This window comes from Morchella importuna (assembly GCF_003444635.1).
Source record: "Morchella importuna strain M04M26 chromosome Unknown Morimp01GS020, whole genome shotgun sequence".
NCBI lineage: Eukaryota > Fungi > Ascomycota > Pezizomycetes > Pezizales > Morchellaceae > Morchella > Morchella importuna.
The window spans coordinates 1-18,385 of NW_025763417.1; the positions used below are offsets into that span (position 1 = coordinate 1).

Sequence of the window (18,385 nt, forward strand, 5' to 3'; positions counted from 1 at the left end):
GCTCGCCTATTACCCAGGGGCAGCCCCACGTCCTGGTGGGCATTCTGCGCCACGAGCGCCCCAGCGCGTCCGGCACCGCCAGAGTACAACCTTCGCGCCAGGCTCCGCCGTAGGACCGTCCCACTCTCTGGGACCGCCAGGAGATATGGCTCACGTCGGAGGGCACTCGTCAATGCTCTGGTCGCCTGGGCCGCCATCAGATTCCATCTCCCTCCGGAGACGCTAGGATGGAGTGACTCCGCCCACAGCACCTAGGAACTTTTGCTTCTTTTGATTACGTCAGTAGTACACGCGAGCACTTCCCAATGCTCTCACAGTTTTCTTGAATGCTCTCACGGCACGACGAAGCTCTCACGGCACGGCGAATGCTCTCACGGCACTCACGAATGCTCCGCGATGCTCCCGCAATGCTCCCGCGAATGCTCCCGCGAATGCGAATGCTCCCGCGAACGCTTCCCACGAACGTCAGCGAGGGCTCCCGCGAAGTGCTCCCAGAGCACTCACCAATGCTCACAGAGCTGAGGCATTCGTCATACCCACTCAAGGTGAGGCAACCCTCATTTGGGCTCCTTTGGATTGATACACCGTCCTCAAAGGATAGGAAGGCCGCACCAGTCCCTCAAAAGATATCTAACGTGGGTATCCTCAATGCCGCTGTACGGTCAGTCGCAGGATACTGATACGAGCACTGTCCTGTATACTGGTGACGACTACCCAACCTTTGACGGACGTTATGTTTCTGTCGATTCGTGAAAGGCATAATTAGCCTTTGAGGTTGAGGCCATGGTACGCTCTCTGAAAAGCTCAATGTCCATGCATAAGCAGCAAACATGGACTGGCATTGACCTCCTGGAGCGAGCTTGCTGGATAGACAGACTCAGATACTGAGCGGCCCGAAACTTACCTCCTTCTTCCAATCCGCATGCATAGCAGAACATACGAATTTTGAATTAGAGAGTCCAATTGGGTCTAACGTTCCTAGAGCACTCAAGAATGCCCTCACGGCTTTACAAGTATTCAACTAAATTCATTCACGTACGCAAGTCTATCCTAGTATTTACCAACAATTACCAGTCTCCACCTCAAACAAATAGGCCATTCCCAATATACTCCGAATATTAAACGACCCCATCCTCTTCCTCCTCCTCCTACAACTTCAGGAGCCCATGTGAGCTATCAGCATACCACGATCCTTTGCCTCGAGTAGCTCCACTATACATAGTCTATGGCTCGCCCCCACTGTCCCGCAGCTTGAACAAAGCCTCGACACGTCCTGGTAAGCGTCCCCGAAATACTCCCCACTCCTCTGAGGACGCTACCGACACCCATACCCAATCCTTTCTTATTTCCCTTTCCTAAAAGCTGCGTTTCCCGTAGACCTGATATTGTGAACCTCGTACACCTCAGGTCTTTGGAAGATTGGTATCGGAACCTGCAAACATGTGAACATCTCCACCCGGCGCTCTAAAATGCTCTCAGAGCTTCCGGCAAAGCTTTGAGAGCATCCCGCATCCTCTGCATACTCTTTTATCAGGCGATATAACGTGGTATGGCTTATTTGCAGTCCATCCGCAATATTGAAAAGTCTTTCCGATTTCGTGGAGGGGTTGCAAAAGACGCCTTAGAGGCAGTCGGCCTTCTACTATGGATCGTTCATTTGGTGTTTTTTCCGGTCTTCGATTTTAAAAATCTCAAGTAACTCCTTCAGGTTATCTCGATGGCTCCAAAGGATGTCGTCAGTGCTCTCAGGACCTCCAACAATGTCTTTCAGATTCAGCATTCGAATCTCTAACGCCAACCGCCGCCCCCCATAGTCCAGTATCTGCGTTGCAGCATCGACCTTGTTCGATGCTCCGTATGCCTCTTTTATTGACGTACATGGGCGAGTTCGCTGATGTCGGTGGAGTACTGGGGAATGCTCCAAAGCGCTCGACATGTTCCGATAGTGCGTTAACACGTGCAATTGATGAAGTTGAAGTGAGACCTTTCCCGTATCTCGCGAATCTCCTCCAAACCTCGCTGAGCGCTCTGGGAGCCTGAGGTCTTCACAGCTTTTGTCCGATCTCTCGCATCCTTAACCGTCCTCTTGTACGCCCGGAATTCTAAAAAGATATCCTTGTGCTTATGGAAATCCTCGAGATAGCTCTCCAAATAATTCAGTGTGCTCGTCGTATGACTCCCATACTGCGCCATTAAGTGGAAGTCGATTAAGCCTCGTACACATTTCAATGCCTTTGCGAAGTCGCCCCTGACAGCCACCCCCGGGTTTCTCAAAGCAGCCGCGAGTGCTCCAAGAACGACCCGCCCAGATTTCTCATCTCCTTCCCTTGCCATTGGGTTGTGGCACGATATGCCTTGTTCGGTACTGCCAGTCCAGGGTAAGGCGCAATCGAGGCCCAAGCCTTGTCAAATTCCTCCAATCGATTGTGCTTCTTCAAGAAAGCCTGAACCCACTCCATCATGTGCTTCAACATCCCTAGGTAGATATTGTGCAGAATGTCCGGTTTGTGAGATCGTATGGATTAACCCTCGCATACCCCAGAAAGCATTGAAGAGTGTCTTTACTGATCTCGCGACAAGGTATTCCACCGGTCCAGGTTCCCGGGTTCTCCCTGAATAGCTTTACCTCTCCCGGTAATCCTCGTGATCGCGCGTAGGGCTCCGGCGAGTGCTCCCAAGACTGTGGAATTCCACCTCGCATCTTGGACAAGAGCTAGTATAATATTTTGTAAGTTTGAATACTCAGGTTGATCAGCGATCCAACCCGACAACACCGGAAAGCATAGACGTTCGTACCCGTCGGCGCATGCGATTAGCTCGCCTTCCTGAGAGCACTCCCGAATGCTCTGAAAGATCTCCCCAAGGGCGCGATGCAGCGCCATTTGACTCTGACGTCGTAAAGCGGAATTAGCGAGTGAGTTCTTCCCGAGCTTAGGTGGGACTGGCAGTAGCCCTAGGAGAATTAACGAATGCCCGGTGGGCTTGCTCCGGACCGATGACTTGATGTTCCTGATGGTAAAATAGATTGGCCAGGCTTTCTTATCCCCACTAAAATTTGTCAAATGTGTGCCATCTGACGCGCATATAATTGGTACCACAGTCGACCCCTCCGGTAAGGTATTCTGTCCAGAAAGCATTAGCGACTGCCTCTAGAGCACTTGTGAGGCTTACCAGACCTGCGTCTCCCACCACCAATCTCCCGTATGCATTTCCCCGTACATTCTCTCGCCAGATTCATTATGCTCTACCACTGGCGCGTACACCAATGACTCCCGAAAGGCCCGTTGGCATAGAAGATATCGCACAATTACCATTGGATCCCGGTAATAGTAAGGGATTTTCTCTCCCCCAATATCCACCTCCGAATGATGCCAGCTCGCCTTTCCCAATATGTCATTCATTTCGTCCAACCTCTTTATAAAACCTCGCCAGTCCTGTAGGAGCATTCGCCACTGCTTGACGGAGCGTGTAGAAAGAAACTGTCGATATTTCCTTGTGAGGCCTTCGACAATATGAAATAACGTGCCATTCTAAACTCGTATGCTGAGTTGAATGGGTGCCACGGGTATCGGAGAAGGTTTTGTGAGCATTCGTCGTAGTCCTCCGAGCGGTAGAGACGCTCCCCAGCACCCTCGTAAATCGTTGTCGCTGCCTCATGCCTATTTGCATCTCCATCTGTCTCTTCCATCATAAAATATGATTCGGATTCCAGATCTGAATTATTATCGGGATCTTGGTCATGATAATTGATACTGTTGCTCTCCAAACTATCCGAGTCGTCATGGGCATCTGAATAGGAATCGTGAATGCCTTCCGGGCTGTCGTGAGTGTCATCGGGTGCCTCTTGATCGCGCTCCAGGAGTAAAAATTGGTTTCCCAGCCATTCATCTGCTTCAAATGGATGTGTAGTTCGAAGATGTTTATCGAAGTTCGCGGAGGAGCTGTACCGCTTGCTGCAAAAGGGGCAAGACGATTTCATTGAAGTCTCATGATGCTAGCAAAGCACTCCTGAGTGCTCTAAAAATTTGGTTTCTGCCAAGGCCGAGGAGGCTCTTTCCTGCAGGTGCTGCTGCAGAGTGCTCGAATAATTTGATTTGTCAGCCAATGAGGCTCCTCTCACCTGCACCCCGGTCGGCAAGGCTGATTTTCAATACGAGTCTGATGTCATACATCACCGACCTAATACAAACATCAACACCAACACGAAGAAACACCCACCACCCCAATCAGGCGGCCAGTTATGCTAGATTCTATCGCCCTGAGCATCTGCACTCTCTCCCTGAGCACTCGCGGAGTCTCTTCAGATCGAGACAGTGTTCTCAGCGCCAAATTCAACACTAATATCGACTACGAGCTCAAAGAATACATTCTCTCCGAATCAGCTTCCTAGAGGACAGAGTACCAACACCAACAAGAACACAAGCACCAACCCCAACACCAGAACGTTATCGACGTCACCATTGGTACCGTCAGAGCATCCCCGAGTGCGCCTGGAGCATTTAGATCAACGTCATATATTGAAGCAAACATTGAGTACGAGCACCCTCGAGTGCTTCTAGAGCATTCGTGGGTGCTCTCGGAAGCGTGATAAGCTCAAGAAAAAAGCTGATCGTACTCGGTATAAGAGCACCCCTCCCTTCCTTCAAGTTCGTGAGAAGTTCCTAACCACCTTCCAGTTCTCCTCTACCTATCACTTCAAGTTTTCCATTGCTTTCAACATTACCTGTTGAAATCTCATCCTTCAAGTTCCTCCGTTTTCAAGCGATTTAACCTTTGCAATCTTTATAAATAAGATGGTATTTCTCTCTCCTAATCCAATTAATTTTAGAACCATACTCACCACAGTGATATATTAACATTATCAGACTCCAAACACCGCTCAGAGCACTCCCGGTAGCTCACAGAACATAAATCAACTTCCCAATAAGAAGCGTTTGCGTGACATAGACGAAGACGATAACGAAAAGACCCACCGAAAAACCAAGAAACACAAATCGTCCCGAAAACATAAGAAACACCGAACTTCTTCAGGTCGCAAATCGTCCCGCAAAACTGTCAAGCCTATCCCGGAGGAGATACCAGAAACACCCCCTAAGCAGTCGCCAGTGCTTTCCGGGTTCACCCCGATCAACAAGAGCCGAAAACAAAACCCTGTACCTCCACCAATCCGGACTGAAACCCGGACTCCGCCAAATACTAACCTAGCTCCATCGGACACTGAAGGGATCTTCCCGAGTAACTGGGGAGCAACCCTAACTGATTCCGACTCCTTTCCCGACTTTGGTTCCGAACCCTCTGAACCATACATAAGTGACGATCAAGACCCAGCAACAGGTCCAGCAACAGGCCCACTAGCAGCAGTCTCCACTGCTTCCTCAGCACGCAGCAGTGCTTCACCAGAGGCCCTTGTACGGACGACCGTACTTAGGATTAGTGCTACCCCACCAGCACCCGCTCGTGCTCCACAAAAGAACGTTGCCCGGAAGACCATAGTCCCAAGTCAAGTTCTCACTCGGTCCAAGTCTAGTGCAGTCCGCTCAACAGGCCCAGCAGCAACAGGCCCAGCAACAGGCCCCTCAACAGGCCCAGCAGGCTCTACTACTCCCTCACCAACACCCGTCAGTGCTCCACCGAAGGTTCTTGCACCGGAGACCCCTACATTCAAGCCCCGACGCCCCTCTCGGTTATTTTCTAGTGCAAGCCCGTCCGAACTAATAGACCACCCCTCACCAGTACGACAGAGACTAATTAGACCCGTGCCATCGCCGATTGTCCAAGAGACATCCCCGAGTGTTCAAGAGACATCCCCGAGCTCGACCGCATTCAAGATGACTCAAGCAAGCAAAGCGAAGATGACTTTATGTTTACTCAACCTACCTAGAGTGTACACCAGCATCCGCAACAGCCTAAAGGCGGAAATGCAAAATGTGGGTTGGGTCAATAAAAGCACGTCCGGTATGGCTGCGTTCAGTGCCCTATGCCTTTACTTGATGAACTTGCCCTCCCTCAACGGTTTTCTGCCAATTTGGACTGGGGGTGACTCCGATGCCCGTAGAGCACTGGCGAGTGCTCTACAGTGGCTCATCGCAGATGTTGGTATGAAGGATAGGTTATCAAGGGGTCAGGGAGACCGTCAGTTCAAAGAGGCTGCCGGTGATAGTGATGATGATGATGACGGCGGTGGTCAGGCAGCCGGAAGACGCTCTCGCAAAGGGAAAGAGCGTGCAGTACCTCCGGAACTCATGGGACCTTCCATAATGGTTACCGTGGTGGACCCCGATGCTCTAGGGGCATTCTTTATGCTCGTCCCACCACCTACTTATGACTGGAATGATCCCCTGAACGAACCTTCGTTCATCGGAATTTTGACCAAGATAACTTTCCCCGAGCTATGCAACTTGATCCTGAAGCACACCGCACCCGGCAGAGCAGTCAGGACTATCTGGGGGCAATTGAGAATGTCCCTCCGGCAGCTGTTCCTCCCGTTCGGCCGGTGGAGGTACAAATTACCGATTCAGAGGAGCTCGAAGGTTGGTTGAAGAACAGCAATGCCAGGCCTCGGAGGATATTGGCGGTCCTACACAGAGCAGGCGCGGGTGCTAACCTGGGTGGTGCGGAATCCCCCCCGTTGAACCCGGCTTTCCCTCACGTTGGGGAAGATGATTATAGCATGATCGATATTCCTGCAGAGGATTCGGATTACCAGTAGGGAAAGCACCGGATAAATGCCAAAGGACTGAGGGTATATATGCCTAGAACTGATGCCAGTAATCAAAGACTAATTCAGACTCTTGTTAGGCGTCGCGATAGACAGCAGGATACTATCGACGATTTAGACCCCAAATACTTTAGGAAGTATCCTTTGGGTGTCGGGGTTGCTGACCCAAACTTCTTACAGGGGACGATCTGGACACCTGCCGGGATAGCAGCCAAGAGAGCTGCTGACGCACTCGCGGCTGCTGGTGCTGGAGGTGGTGTGGTGGTGGTGGTGGTGGTGGTGGTGGTGGTGGTGGTGGTGGTGGTGGTGGTGGTGGTGGCGGTGGTGGTGGTGGTGGTGGTGGTCTAGGACCTCCACCGCCTCCGGGCGGACCTCCTCCTCCTCCGGGCGGCGGTGGTGGTGGAGGACCAGCTGGAGGCGGTGGTGGTGGTGGTGGTGGGCCAGCTGGAGGCGGTGGTGATGGTGGTGGTGGGCCAGCTGGAGGCGGTGGTGATGGTGGTGGTGGTGATGGTGGTGATGGTGGTGGGCATCAATAGTTCCCTTTGGTATAATCTCTAACTTCCCTTCCTGCGGAATTGTCACTAACCTTTTAATAGTTGTTAGGATTACTCCCTGATCACTCGCGATAGCTATTGAGGTGCGGTACGATTTGGTGTTTTGGATTTCCCTTTGTCTTGCGAGAGTATATCAATGGATGGGTTATATCGGATAGGATTAGATTAGATTAGATTAGATTATTCCAGGTAGTAATTGCATTGCTTTTATTTCAAAGTCGAATCAAACTCCTAGATTGCTCTCAGAGCACTTGGTACCGCTTCAGAAAGTGCAGTAAAACGAGTGATGATAAATGATGCGGTTGAGTGCAGAAATTGTGGTAACATAGGATGATCCCTGCCGTAAGAGGATTAGCGGTGCAAATTTTTCTTGATTAGCGGCGCAAATTTTCTCGCCAAGAATTGATTTCTAATCAAAGATATCGCGAGTGCTCCTAGAGCACTGCGGATATTCCTGCCAGTCATCAGAATGGCTCCCACCAAGCGCTCCTCCGGTTCAGCACCTCTTGCCCCAAAGCGCCCACGACTCCCAAAATGACCTGAAGAACATGAAGATTTACTGACTGACGAGTCTGAAATATTTTACCGAACATTGACTCCACTGCCAGCCCAAACTCGGAGTAGTCAATCGACCACTGCCGCTCAAATAACTCGGAAAGGTCTTCTCCGTTCCTCCGAAACCGCCACTGGGAGGAGCAGTCCTAGGAGGGTAGAATTTCATCTCCCCGAGGATCATACTGATAATTTTGAAGCGCAGGAGGAGCCTGAGGCAATTGAGGTGCCAGAGGCAATTGAGGCGCCAGAGGTGGAAGAAATAGTTGATACTAGCCACTCAGACTATGATGATGCTCCGGAGAATGACCACGAGAGCTCTGAGGAGGATGAGGATGAACCGGAGGATGAACCTCAAGCCCCCCCCCCATCTTACACCCAGAAGTCTCAGACTGTCGGAAAGAGACCTCATACAGTTCAGCCGACTACTGCCAGAGCACTGGGCAATGCTCGGAGGAAACCAACTGGCGCGGTAGCGGAGGTCATTGCTTCTTCCAACGTGTCGGTGGACGTGGTACAGGTTCGACTCTATCTCGCTCATTGATGCGTTTTAACATGTAAGTATTAGTGGCTAACGATTCAGAGGGGAACTCGACCGGGCGCGAAAGTAATACGTAAACAAGGTCAAGGGAGAGCAGCACCCACTTCAGCACCCAGCCAGAATGCATCCCAGAGAGCACTCCCGGCATCCCAGAGAGCACCCCCAACACCCTCACAGTCTAGGCCCTCTGCACCTGTTTATGCTCATGAGTATACCTCTTCTACGCGCCATATCGATTTTTCCTCGATGCGCTCTCGAATCGGGGAGTCGTCCCCCACTTACCGGACATATCGTTCTTCACCGCCTAGCGAGGTAATTGGCGAGAACTCTGTGAGCAGTCGTCAGATTCCTTCAAGCCAACTTCACGGTCAAGGTAGATCGCGAAGAGTTTACGAAATCAAGTACCTTTCCTCATCTAGGGGGGGGGGCGAGAGTACTCCGACGCCGGAAAACGAGGGTATTTTGATTCCGGGAAGCGAGGTTAGTATTCCGGAGGACACTCACGACGTCTTTGAGAACACTGGCGACATTCCTTCGAGCCAATTGACTCAGAGGTCTGTGGTCCCTAACTCTAGGAGTGCAAATGTGCTGTCAGTGCAGGCTCAGAGGATTGAGAAGGAGTGTAGCGTGTTAATCGGGGAGCATACTCTTCTACATGAGCCCTTTCCACCTGCAGCAAGACTTTCGTTACTGGTAGTGAGCATGTGGGCGACTGCAAGTCACCGAGTGGGGTGTAGAGTAGACCTTGATGAGGTTGTCATTAAACAGGAGAGTGCCCCTGGAACGATTACGAGTGCTCTGGAAGCATAATTGAGAATGATAGGTCAGAAGTCTGCACTCCCGTGTCCGTTCCCACTTGATGAACGAGGTGAAAGGGCACCTGGCGGACTCTACGATATACGGGCTTGGAAATTTTTTGGGGCCTGAGGCGAGGGCGGCTCAAGTGGAATACCTTTTGAAGAATGATCGTTTCTTGAGCCCCCAACAGCATTACGAGGTATGATGCCAGTGGATGCCCAGAGAGCACTCGGCATAGCCGGTAACAGATTCTAGACCTACCGACTGCGCTTCCTGGCTCCGGAAATTATCGATATATTGTATTTTAAATACTTCGATGGGGTAAGAATGCGAGAGGTTAGGGATCCCGAATTTCTAGAGCAGATAACCCCTACCCTTATTTGCCTGATATCGACGGCGATCTGGCACGGCATTCGGGCGTGGTCAACAGGGAGTTACGTGAAGCCTGATAATTTTCAGTCGCAGAATGAGAGTGTTGTGAGTAAGTATGGCCCGATGCCCTCATTGATATGGCGAGTGCCTTGGGAGCAATGACGGATGCTCCTAGGGCTATACGGGATTGCCAAGCTGACATCCAAACACGAGTAGAAACGTTCAACAGGATGAGCAACATTTGGAAGGGGAGAAGTAAACAGAACCAGGAGGCATCCTTGGAGGTAATCAAAGATAACCTTCGAGAAAAGGTATGATACTTCTAGATGCCGGTAATGCGAGTGGTATTCTAAATGCTAACCCTAATAGATACGAGATAAAAAAGGGGTAACGATTGAGATTATACCGGAGGAGGGTTTTAGCGAGGACGATGAAGCTCTGGCTGCGGATCTTGCCGCATTCCGAGATGCTCGGAGAACACCCACGAGTGCTCCAGGAGGTCGGGTTGATTCCGACAGCGCCCAGGACGAAGTGATTGATGCCCGACTTCGCGGCATTGACACCGAAGAGGAGGGGGAGGAGGAAGAAGAAGAGACGGAATTACCTGTAGCAGGGGATTACGAAGGGGGGGGGAGGAGGATGTGTAGAACAATCACGAGTGCTAAGGGAGATAGTGGGGGGGGGAGGAGGATGTGTAGAACAATCACGAGTGCTAAGGGAGATAGTGGGGGATTTCTTCTGATTCGTATATTGTATTAGTGTTAGTTAGGGTGTTAAATGGCGTATTGAATTTAGTATTAGGCGGAGGATCACGGTGTTGAATACACCAATTCTCAAAGTGCAGTCGCGAGTGCTCTGGAGACAGTAGAGATCGTCGTGCGAGTGATGTTTTTGTAATCTCATGCGGGAATTCTGAATACCAGAGGCCGGAACGGCGGAGAGGTGTATGCTTAGAGAGAACGGGGCGCCGACATGTAGGAATCGGTACGTCGGGCATGAGCCAGATTTCAAAGCACCCCATCCGGCAACGTCAGGGGGAGTCAGGGCAATCATTCTATCCCCAGGGCCCGCTGGAGCAGTGAAGAGTGCTGCAGGAGCAGTCAGTATATCCAACCGTGTAACTGGCGTTCTCTGGCGGGTAGAGTGACGTCCTAGTTACACCGGGCGCTATTATTTAGTGTCGGGGCCCGTTGTGCGGACTAGTGTGCGCTGGGGCGGAATAATGTGCGCCAGACCTCGCTAGTAGCACTGGCGGTATCTCTGGAGAGGTAGTTTACCTACCGAGCGCCCTGAGCGCCCTGAGCGCCCCGGGCGTCTGGCGAAGGCTACAGGTTTGCTGATGTATATAGACTAAAACAATCACCCCGTGAATGGTACGCTTGCCTAACAGACTTCCTTCAACGGAAAGGATTTGTCCCATCCATATTCGACACATGTATCTTCATATATAAGAAATACCAACTGTACATATCGGTAGAGGTTGACAAAATCATGATATTCGGACCCGACTCCCTATTCAAAACCGAAATCAGACAACTACTACAAGCAGCTTTTGAATGTATGGGTCTCGGCAATGCGAAATCCCTGCTGGGGATAGAAATAACGGTAACAAAAATTAGCATCACGTTGTCAACTAGCATACATCCACAAAATCCTTCACAAATTTGGAATGAATAACTAGAAAACAGTCGGCACACAACTCGAACCGAATCTGAGTCTTAATAAAGGCGAACTGGAAAAGCAAATCAAGAAAACAAATGAGTATCAATCCATAATTGTTTCACTCATGTATGCCAATATAGCAACAACACCTGATATCACCTACACCGTTACCGCCATCTCTCAGTACTCCTCCTGCTTAAATCAGGACCAACTACGAGGAGCCAAACGAAAAATCCGATACCTCAACGGAACCAAAAACTGTAACCTATTCTTCCCAAAAGGAAACACTCGAACACTCAATGGTTTCTCAAATTGTTCCTACGCTGCAGACCTAGATGACTGAAAATCGTCCTCAGTATAGGTATTCATACTAGGAAAATCAACCATTAGTTGCAGAAGCCAGAAGCAGAAATCAGTCGCAGTCTCAACAGAAGCCGAATACATAGCTCTGTCACTCACAGCTCGACAACTGGTATGGATTCGTAACGCCTTATGCGAACTCCAACAACAATACCAATACAACATCCACCCTGACAATAAAGGGTCTATCGTACTCTGTTGGAGCCCACGTCTCCATGACGGTGCAAACACATTGACGTTCAGTGTCACTACATACGTGAACAACTTGGAGCCGTAACTTTCAAACGCCTCTATCTCCCAACCGAAGACAATATTCCAAACATAATGACCAAAGTACTAACGATATCAGCCCACCCAAAATTATCAGAATTGATACGATATGGCAAGTGAGGGGAAGTGTAGAAATAGGACATTGCGATATCGGTTATGTATGGAATTACTAATCTATAAGGTATGACTCATGGAAGGAATATGGATTCAGACAAGGATTAGTCCCAGGGAATCTGAAATCGGAGGATCATTTGGTATTAGAATATCTATATATATAGAGCGTGTTAATGCCCACATTGTCGATGGAACTTCAGCGGCGCAATAGTATCTTCTTCTTACTACAAAAACACATCCTCCCTCAATGTTCAGTGTTCAAATCACACTCAAGTCATTTTCTACCAAACTCCAAACTTCAACTGCCCGGCTGCCTGCATACCTGCCTATAAGTCAATGAGGAGCTCAATCAAAATCAATTGGGTACACCGGTAGTTGTCCATTGGGCGTAGATTTGACGGTAGATTTGATTCTGATTTAGGTATCGACTTGGCGCCATTCGATGTTTTGGTTTCGTTTTGGGTATCGATTTGATTCTAATTTGATGGAATTACTTGACGATTTGGTTTCGTTTGGCAGTCTATAGTGTTGTCAGTGCTGTCGTCACAATTTGGAGGCAAGTAAAGATGTCTCCATTCGTCGATGCTGTTAGGAGGTAGGTGTAGATGTAGGCATCGCTGCTGGTAGGAGTTAGGCTTCGTTGCAGGTAGGGGTAGGAGGTAAGAATCACTGCGGGTAGGAGGAATGTGTCGATTCTGATAGTAGTTATGTGTTGAAATATCTGTCGAGAGGAAGGTAGGCAGATAGGCCGGTAGCTAAGCACGTTTGGATTTACGATATGTCAAACCTAACGTCATTTCCTGGTAATGTCAGTGCTAGCGTCATGACTTACACATATTCGCCACGGTGAGTAACCTTTTGGGAGTTGGTGTAGCGTCAAGATGCGAGGTGTAATATTTGGTACAACTACTAGACGTTAAAAGTCGAAATAATACGTTTTGTATACTCACTAGCTGCCAAAAGAATATGTCTCACATTCTAGTTCAGCGGAATGAGTTATTGGTTGCAATAAATGAAGTTTTAGGCGCGGAAAGGGAAGTTGGATATCTGTGCGAATAGATACGTTATGACGAAACCCGTTTTCCGCTAATTTACTGATATGTATCCCAAAAATTTGTGAATACATATTTCACATTTCAAATCTACGAAAATGGTTAACTGCAATGATGAAATATTCGAAATATGATATTATAAATGGTTATGTTTAGCAACAATAAAAAGTTATCATATGAGACTCTGAATTCAAATGACTATTTCTGTTAATAAAGATTTGAAGCTAAAATAGAAGTTATGAATACGCAAGTATTATGAATACTAATTTGCTGTCAAAATATATCAAAATATATTTCAGATTTCGAATACGTAATAATGCGAATATTGGTATAAATATACAAATATGAATATGAATTTGTTTAGAAATTGGAATTCAAATTGTGTATACAGCCTTTATTTAAATGGTAATAGAATGGAAGAAATTTCCCAAATAATTAAAAGTGAAATTGAAATACGAATTTATCAAAAGTGAAATTGAAATACAAATATAATAACCAAGAAAAATTTAAACTTTAATACAATAAGACATAAAAACACCCAAAATGAAATCCCTATAACCATTGACTGCATAGTCATCAGAACCCCATACCTTCAAATCCTCTCCAAATGCAATCATTTTGGCCAAAATACATACATGAACCCCACAGCTTGCTGAACCCCTTTGTTGATAATCCTAACTGTTTTAGTAATGGAAATAATTTTCAAACGTTAGGTGTATAACTTACAGTATTTAATGAAATATTCCAATCATCAGTGTTCAGTTGCTCCTGATTCTGCCTGGCCTGTTGGTATGCCTCTATGGCAAAAAGAATATTCTGTATTTTATTAGCATTTTTTGAAATATGCAATTAGAAAGGGATTGTCTTACATTCCCTAATGCTGAATAATCAAATTGGATACTTTTGAGTGTATTGTATACAATAACACTCCTTGCATCCAAATCAACCCAAACCAAAACCCAATGTTCAGTCCCATGCAGGTATATAGGGAATATGAAATACTTAGTGTTTTTGAATGAGTAACCAGCTCTGGCAAGTCTGGGTGTTAGATCCTCATCCTTCTCACCCTCAGGAAGATCCAAAAAGTGTTTGGAGTAGTGAGAATTCAATGTGATAGTATATCCCATCCCATATACCTGACAGATTTCCTGTGTCAAAATAACAAAGAATGTATTAATAACACTGTCATCAAGCCATGACACCCTGTCTCTCATTTTCCTTGAACACAGTTCTTTCAAACTGTTGGTAAAAAGCTGACAAGAGGGGGATTTGAGTTCAAAGTATTTGGTGGCAGTGTCAGGAAGTTTGAGGATTACATCCCTCTCCCTTTTAGCTGCATCCATATTACACTTCAACTCCACCTTCTGTTGTTGTAATTTGATCTAATAAAGTATTTCAATTTTAGTTAATGTAATATGAAATTGAAATTGAAATTGAAATACTGACCTTCTTGCTGCTATACAAGTCTGATCTCCAATCCTCCCATTCCCTCAACCTCTTTTCCAACTTATTGACTTTGTATTTCAATTGCTCATTTTCAGATTTAATCTCCTGGATTTTGGTTGCCTGGAATTCAATCTTCTTGGAATCTGTTGGATTGTGTGATGTGTTGTTGGATAATTCAAGAATGAATTCTAAATGTGTATTAGTGAAATGTTTAATGAAATGAGGAGATAGACATACTGCAGAGTGATTGTATTTGGTTGCAAATGAGATCCTTATTTTCCCCTTTAATGTGTTGTTGCAATACATCTGCAATAGCTTGAGCTGCAACACCTGTATTGTCATTGGAGTGCACCTACAATACATGTCAGCCAAACACAATACAAGATTGAATGTCATCTCACCTCTTGTAGCTGTACTTCTACAATTGAAGCAACCTCCCCCTCTTCCTCCTCATTTTCAGTTGGAGGTTGTGGAAATAGATCTTCATTGGTGGCAATGGAAATGTTGTCTCTAATTGAGTTGGCTGAATAGTGTGACATTGTGAATGTTTGTAAAGAGTTATTGGAATTGGGGTAAAGATATAAAAGGTGTATGATTATAACAGAAGTGCTTGATTGATGAATATGTGGTGGGAAAACCACGCTTTAATATTCTATCCTTAGTTGTATTATTCAGCAACAAATCCGAAATTTGAATTAGTTGGGTAATACAGTATTTCAAAAATGTGTAATCTTGCACACACTAACGCATGCGCTCAGGTGAAAATTTTTTCATTGCCTGTTTCAGTAATCTATCCTGCAATCGTATGACTCATTGTGTTTCATAAAAGTATGGGGGTCAATGCTTATCAGAACAATATTTGAAATCCAACTGCATTATGCGGTTGGTGTTTTGCCATTCCAACTGCATAATGCGTATCCTGCAGGGGAAGCCTAGTATGTTTCACCACAAATGCAAATGATCGCTGTTATTTCATTTGTCGTAACATATCACATTTCATATTACTTGCATATGAATGATATATCAAATACTAATAATACACATATGCGCACTTATCACACAATATAGTGTAATAATACAGATATGCGGTCATATCACAAGTGTTGGATTCCACCCCCACTATAATGTCATACGATATCAAATTTGAAATAATCTAAATTTTACGTGATGTAACAATCAAACCTTGCAATATTACCCAACATTAATATTCACATGTGTCGAAATCGTACTAACTCGTAGGAGTTAGCGCTTCCAGTTCTCAAATATGTTATTGTGCAATTGTTAAATACAGAGTTATTCTCCCCCTTCCTTCATCCTTCAGCACACTACCCAAATCCCATCAATACACAATTTCCACTCAAATATTTATCAATTAATACACATTTTTCCCCACCCAAATACACTCTTCAATACAATTTCATAATGGTTGCCCCAACTACCTTTCTCACCTTCATCAACCCAGACACCAAATATGTTTTGTCAACACCCAATTATCCTGATATGGAATTGTTGGATCCCTATGAAAAGGGAGCTCCTCAATCAGTTAAGAAGAGTAGAGAATTGAGCCACAGCAAGGCTCACATTAGGGCACATTTAGGTATTTCACTACCTCCAAAATTGTATTATGCTAATATAATCCAGAAACACTATTTCAAAATCCTATTGCTGAAAAGGATGCCACATTGAAGCCAGCCAAAAGACAAGGGTTTCATTGGGTATTTGATAAAAGGGCAAGGAGTTTAAAGGATACATCTACCCTTGGTCACTTATCACAGAAGGACCAACATGACTTGAGGGTGTTTCTTAGTACTGGTGAGATATATGCTGAAGTGAGTAAGGTAATTCAAATTCCAAATCCCATATTCCAAATACAAATGTTCTAACTGTAAGTTTAGTTAAGCAAGAACCAATACAAATCCAGCACATCTAGTTCAGATAGTGAGGGTGATGTTATCACCAAAACACCTCAACACAATCTTCCCAGAAGCTCTTTCAATCCCATAAATGGCAAAACACCAAAAAACATCAGCAGGACCCCAAAGCCCCATCCAACAATTGAGTTGAAAAAGCCCAAACCACTGAATCAATTGGGTGCTGGGGAACATAGTGTGCACCCCAAACAAACATGTTCACCACATCCATCAAAAACATCAGTTGGGTTGGGTAAAAGACAAAGACTTGATGACAAGGAGGGTGATAGTGAAATTGGTATTAGTGTAGGTATTACACTTCCCTGTTGTTTTAATAATTTTACTGACATCAGATAGAACAAACAAATCAAACTCCAAACCCCCAAATCCATACCCAAAACAATGGGCCCTACATCAGGTAATAAAACACAAAATTTGATGAGGAGTGGTGCCATTGATGATAATGTGCTTATGAAAGCTATGTTTAGTGGTGGTATGTATTTCGGTTCCAATTGATGTTTTGTCCATACTGATAATATTCCAGCATCAGGTGTTAGAGACTTGATTGATTCCACTTTGAAGTCAAAGGCACAGGAGTTTGATTTGGAGAAAAAAAGGCTGGTGTTGGAGAAGATTGAATTGCAGGAGAAATTGGATGCCATGAGTGAGCAGGTGCAAAGATTAAAGGAGCAGGTTAACACTTTGGAGGAGATTTGTATTCCACCTGAATTCATGGAAAGACTTGGTGCTTTGTAAATTGGTTTTTAATTTTCTATTTCATATTTCATATTTCATATTTGAAACATTGGTATTTTTTTGGATGTTAGATATTTTTTGGATTTTACGTAGGTTTTGTTCTTTCATATTGGGTATTTATTTTTTTATTAAATACATTTCATTTTATACTTGAATAATTGTCTCAAATATATTCAAATTCCAATACATTGTGTTTATATTTAACGTAATTGAATTATATGAATTAATTTGTGAAATAATACGTATTAAGTAATATATAAATTTGAAATAATACATATTACGTAGGATTATTTCCCCCACTCTTTTAATTTAAATTTTCTTATTTATGGATTGAGCTTTATTGACGTAAATAATACGTATTTCGTTATTTCTGATTCACTATAATGCATAATACATATTTCATATTTGAAATAATTCGTATTTAGTATTATAATGCATAATACATATTTTATATTTGGAATAATTTGTATTTAGTATTATAATTCATATTCATATTCATATTCATATTCATATTCATATTCATATTCTTATTCGTATTCATATTCATATTCATATTTTTATTCTTATTCATATTCATTAAATCAGTTTTGGGTTTGTCAATATTATATTTACAACTTCAATTTAAGAAATATACGTTTGTTGGTTTTTTGGATTGAAATGGAAATCGGGGAATAATTTAATACAAAATTCACGGCGAAATTTTTTAGTTCATAAAGTCTGAGTTTTGTGAACTATTAGCAGTTGAAGATTAGAATGGGAACGACAGCTGATAACATTGACAATATTACGAGAGCTTTTGGATTTAATTTGGGAGTTTTCCTTGCTTTGGATTTATTGAAATTACTGCTGTATTTATAGGAATGTGGTTAATAAGTAATAGTTACTACTTCAGCAAACCGTACCAACTTGACCAGAGGAACGGGAGACATGGGAGATCTCCGGACATACCCGACAAACTTTAATTCTCTTCTGTGGTTCGCAAACTCGACTAATCGTCCGGAGACTTCTTAATTGTTCGGGAGGCTATACGAGAGTTGTTACAGCATTTCACCATAACAGATATAGAATTTTAAAAGCCTCAACATGCAATCCCGAAAATGAATGACGTCTCCGATACACTCTATAGGACGATTCTTATCCCCTGCCCTCATGCAATACCGGTAGTGATCTATTAGTAAAATAATAATCACAAATACGCATTTACGTATACACAATCCTGACAATCTCTTGAGTTAGTAGGAAACCCGTTTACCCAATTTTAAACTCTCCTGATCCAATAA

The 18,385-nt window shown here is 45.0% G+C and overlaps 8 protein-coding genes across 8 annotated transcripts; 5 read left to right on the plus strand and 3 right to left on the minus strand.

The window, feature by feature from the left end:
* Positions 1-326: 326 nt before the first annotated feature.
* LAJ45_06616 (uncharacterized protein) lies at positions 327-680 on the plus strand (the record flags this gene model as incomplete). The annotated part of the gene is made up of 1 exon (XM_046116178.1): positions 327-680. One exon carries the CDS (start codon positions 327-329, stop codon positions 678-680), a length of 354 nt encoding a protein of 117 aa, XP_045970381.1.
* Positions 681-1,950: 1,270 nt separating this feature from the next.
* Positions 1,951-2,334, minus strand: LAJ45_06617 (uncharacterized protein; the record flags this gene model as incomplete). Its single annotated transcript, XM_046116179.1, has 1 exon — positions 1,951-2,334. One exon carries the CDS (start codon positions 2,332-2,334, stop codon positions 1,951-1,953), a length of 384 nt encoding a protein of 127 aa, XP_045970382.1.
* A 1,081-nt stretch (positions 2,335-3,415) lies between these two features.
* On the minus strand, positions 3,416-3,979 carry LAJ45_06618 (uncharacterized protein; the record flags this gene model as incomplete). Its single annotated transcript, XM_046116180.1, has 1 exon — positions 3,416-3,979. The coding sequence occupies one exon, from the start codon at positions 3,977-3,979 to the stop codon at positions 3,416-3,418; it is 564 nt and encodes a 187-aa protein (XP_045970383.1).
* Positions 3,980-4,793: 814 nt separating this feature from the next.
* On the plus strand, positions 4,794-7,254 carry LAJ45_06619 (uncharacterized protein; the record flags this gene model as incomplete). The annotated part of the gene is made up of 4 exons (XM_046116181.1): positions 4,794-4,796; positions 4,866-6,499; positions 6,586-6,705; positions 6,972-7,254. The coding sequence occupies 4 exons, from the start codon at positions 4,794-4,796 to the stop codon at positions 7,252-7,254; spliced, it is 2,040 nt and encodes a 679-aa protein (XP_045970384.1).
* Positions 7,255-7,741: 487 nt separating this feature from the next.
* On the plus strand, positions 7,742-9,175 carry LAJ45_06620 (uncharacterized protein; the record flags this gene model as incomplete). Its single annotated transcript, XM_046116182.1, has 3 exons — positions 7,742-7,766; positions 7,881-8,338; positions 8,408-9,175. 3 exons carry the CDS (start codon positions 7,742-7,744, stop codon positions 9,173-9,175), a joined length of 1,251 nt encoding a protein of 416 aa, XP_045970385.1.
* A 518-nt stretch (positions 9,176-9,693) lies between these two features.
* LAJ45_06621 (uncharacterized protein) lies at positions 9,694-10,233 on the plus strand (the record flags this gene model as incomplete). Its single annotated transcript, XM_046116183.1, has 3 exons — positions 9,694-9,846; positions 9,905-10,141; positions 10,210-10,233. The coding sequence occupies 3 exons, from the start codon at positions 9,694-9,696 to the stop codon at positions 10,231-10,233; spliced, it is 414 nt and encodes a 137-aa protein (XP_045970386.1).
* A 3,462-nt stretch (positions 10,234-13,695) lies between these two features.
* Positions 13,696-14,978, minus strand: LAJ45_06622 (uncharacterized protein; the record flags this gene model as incomplete). The annotated part of the gene is made up of 5 exons (XM_046116184.1): positions 13,696-13,809; positions 13,863-14,375; positions 14,440-14,627; positions 14,677-14,791; positions 14,841-14,978. The coding sequence occupies 5 exons, from the start codon at positions 14,976-14,978 to the stop codon at positions 13,696-13,698; spliced, it is 1,068 nt and encodes a 355-aa protein (XP_045970387.1).
* An 883-nt stretch (positions 14,979-15,861) lies between these two features.
* LAJ45_06623 (uncharacterized protein) lies at positions 15,862-17,105 on the plus strand (the record flags this gene model as incomplete). The annotated part of the gene is made up of 5 exons (XM_046116185.1): positions 15,862-16,036; positions 16,081-16,268; positions 16,335-16,655; positions 16,707-16,842; positions 16,894-17,105. 5 exons carry the CDS (start codon positions 15,862-15,864, stop codon positions 17,103-17,105), a joined length of 1,032 nt encoding a protein of 343 aa, XP_045970388.1.
* Between the last annotated feature and the right edge of the window lie 1,280 nt (positions 17,106-18,385).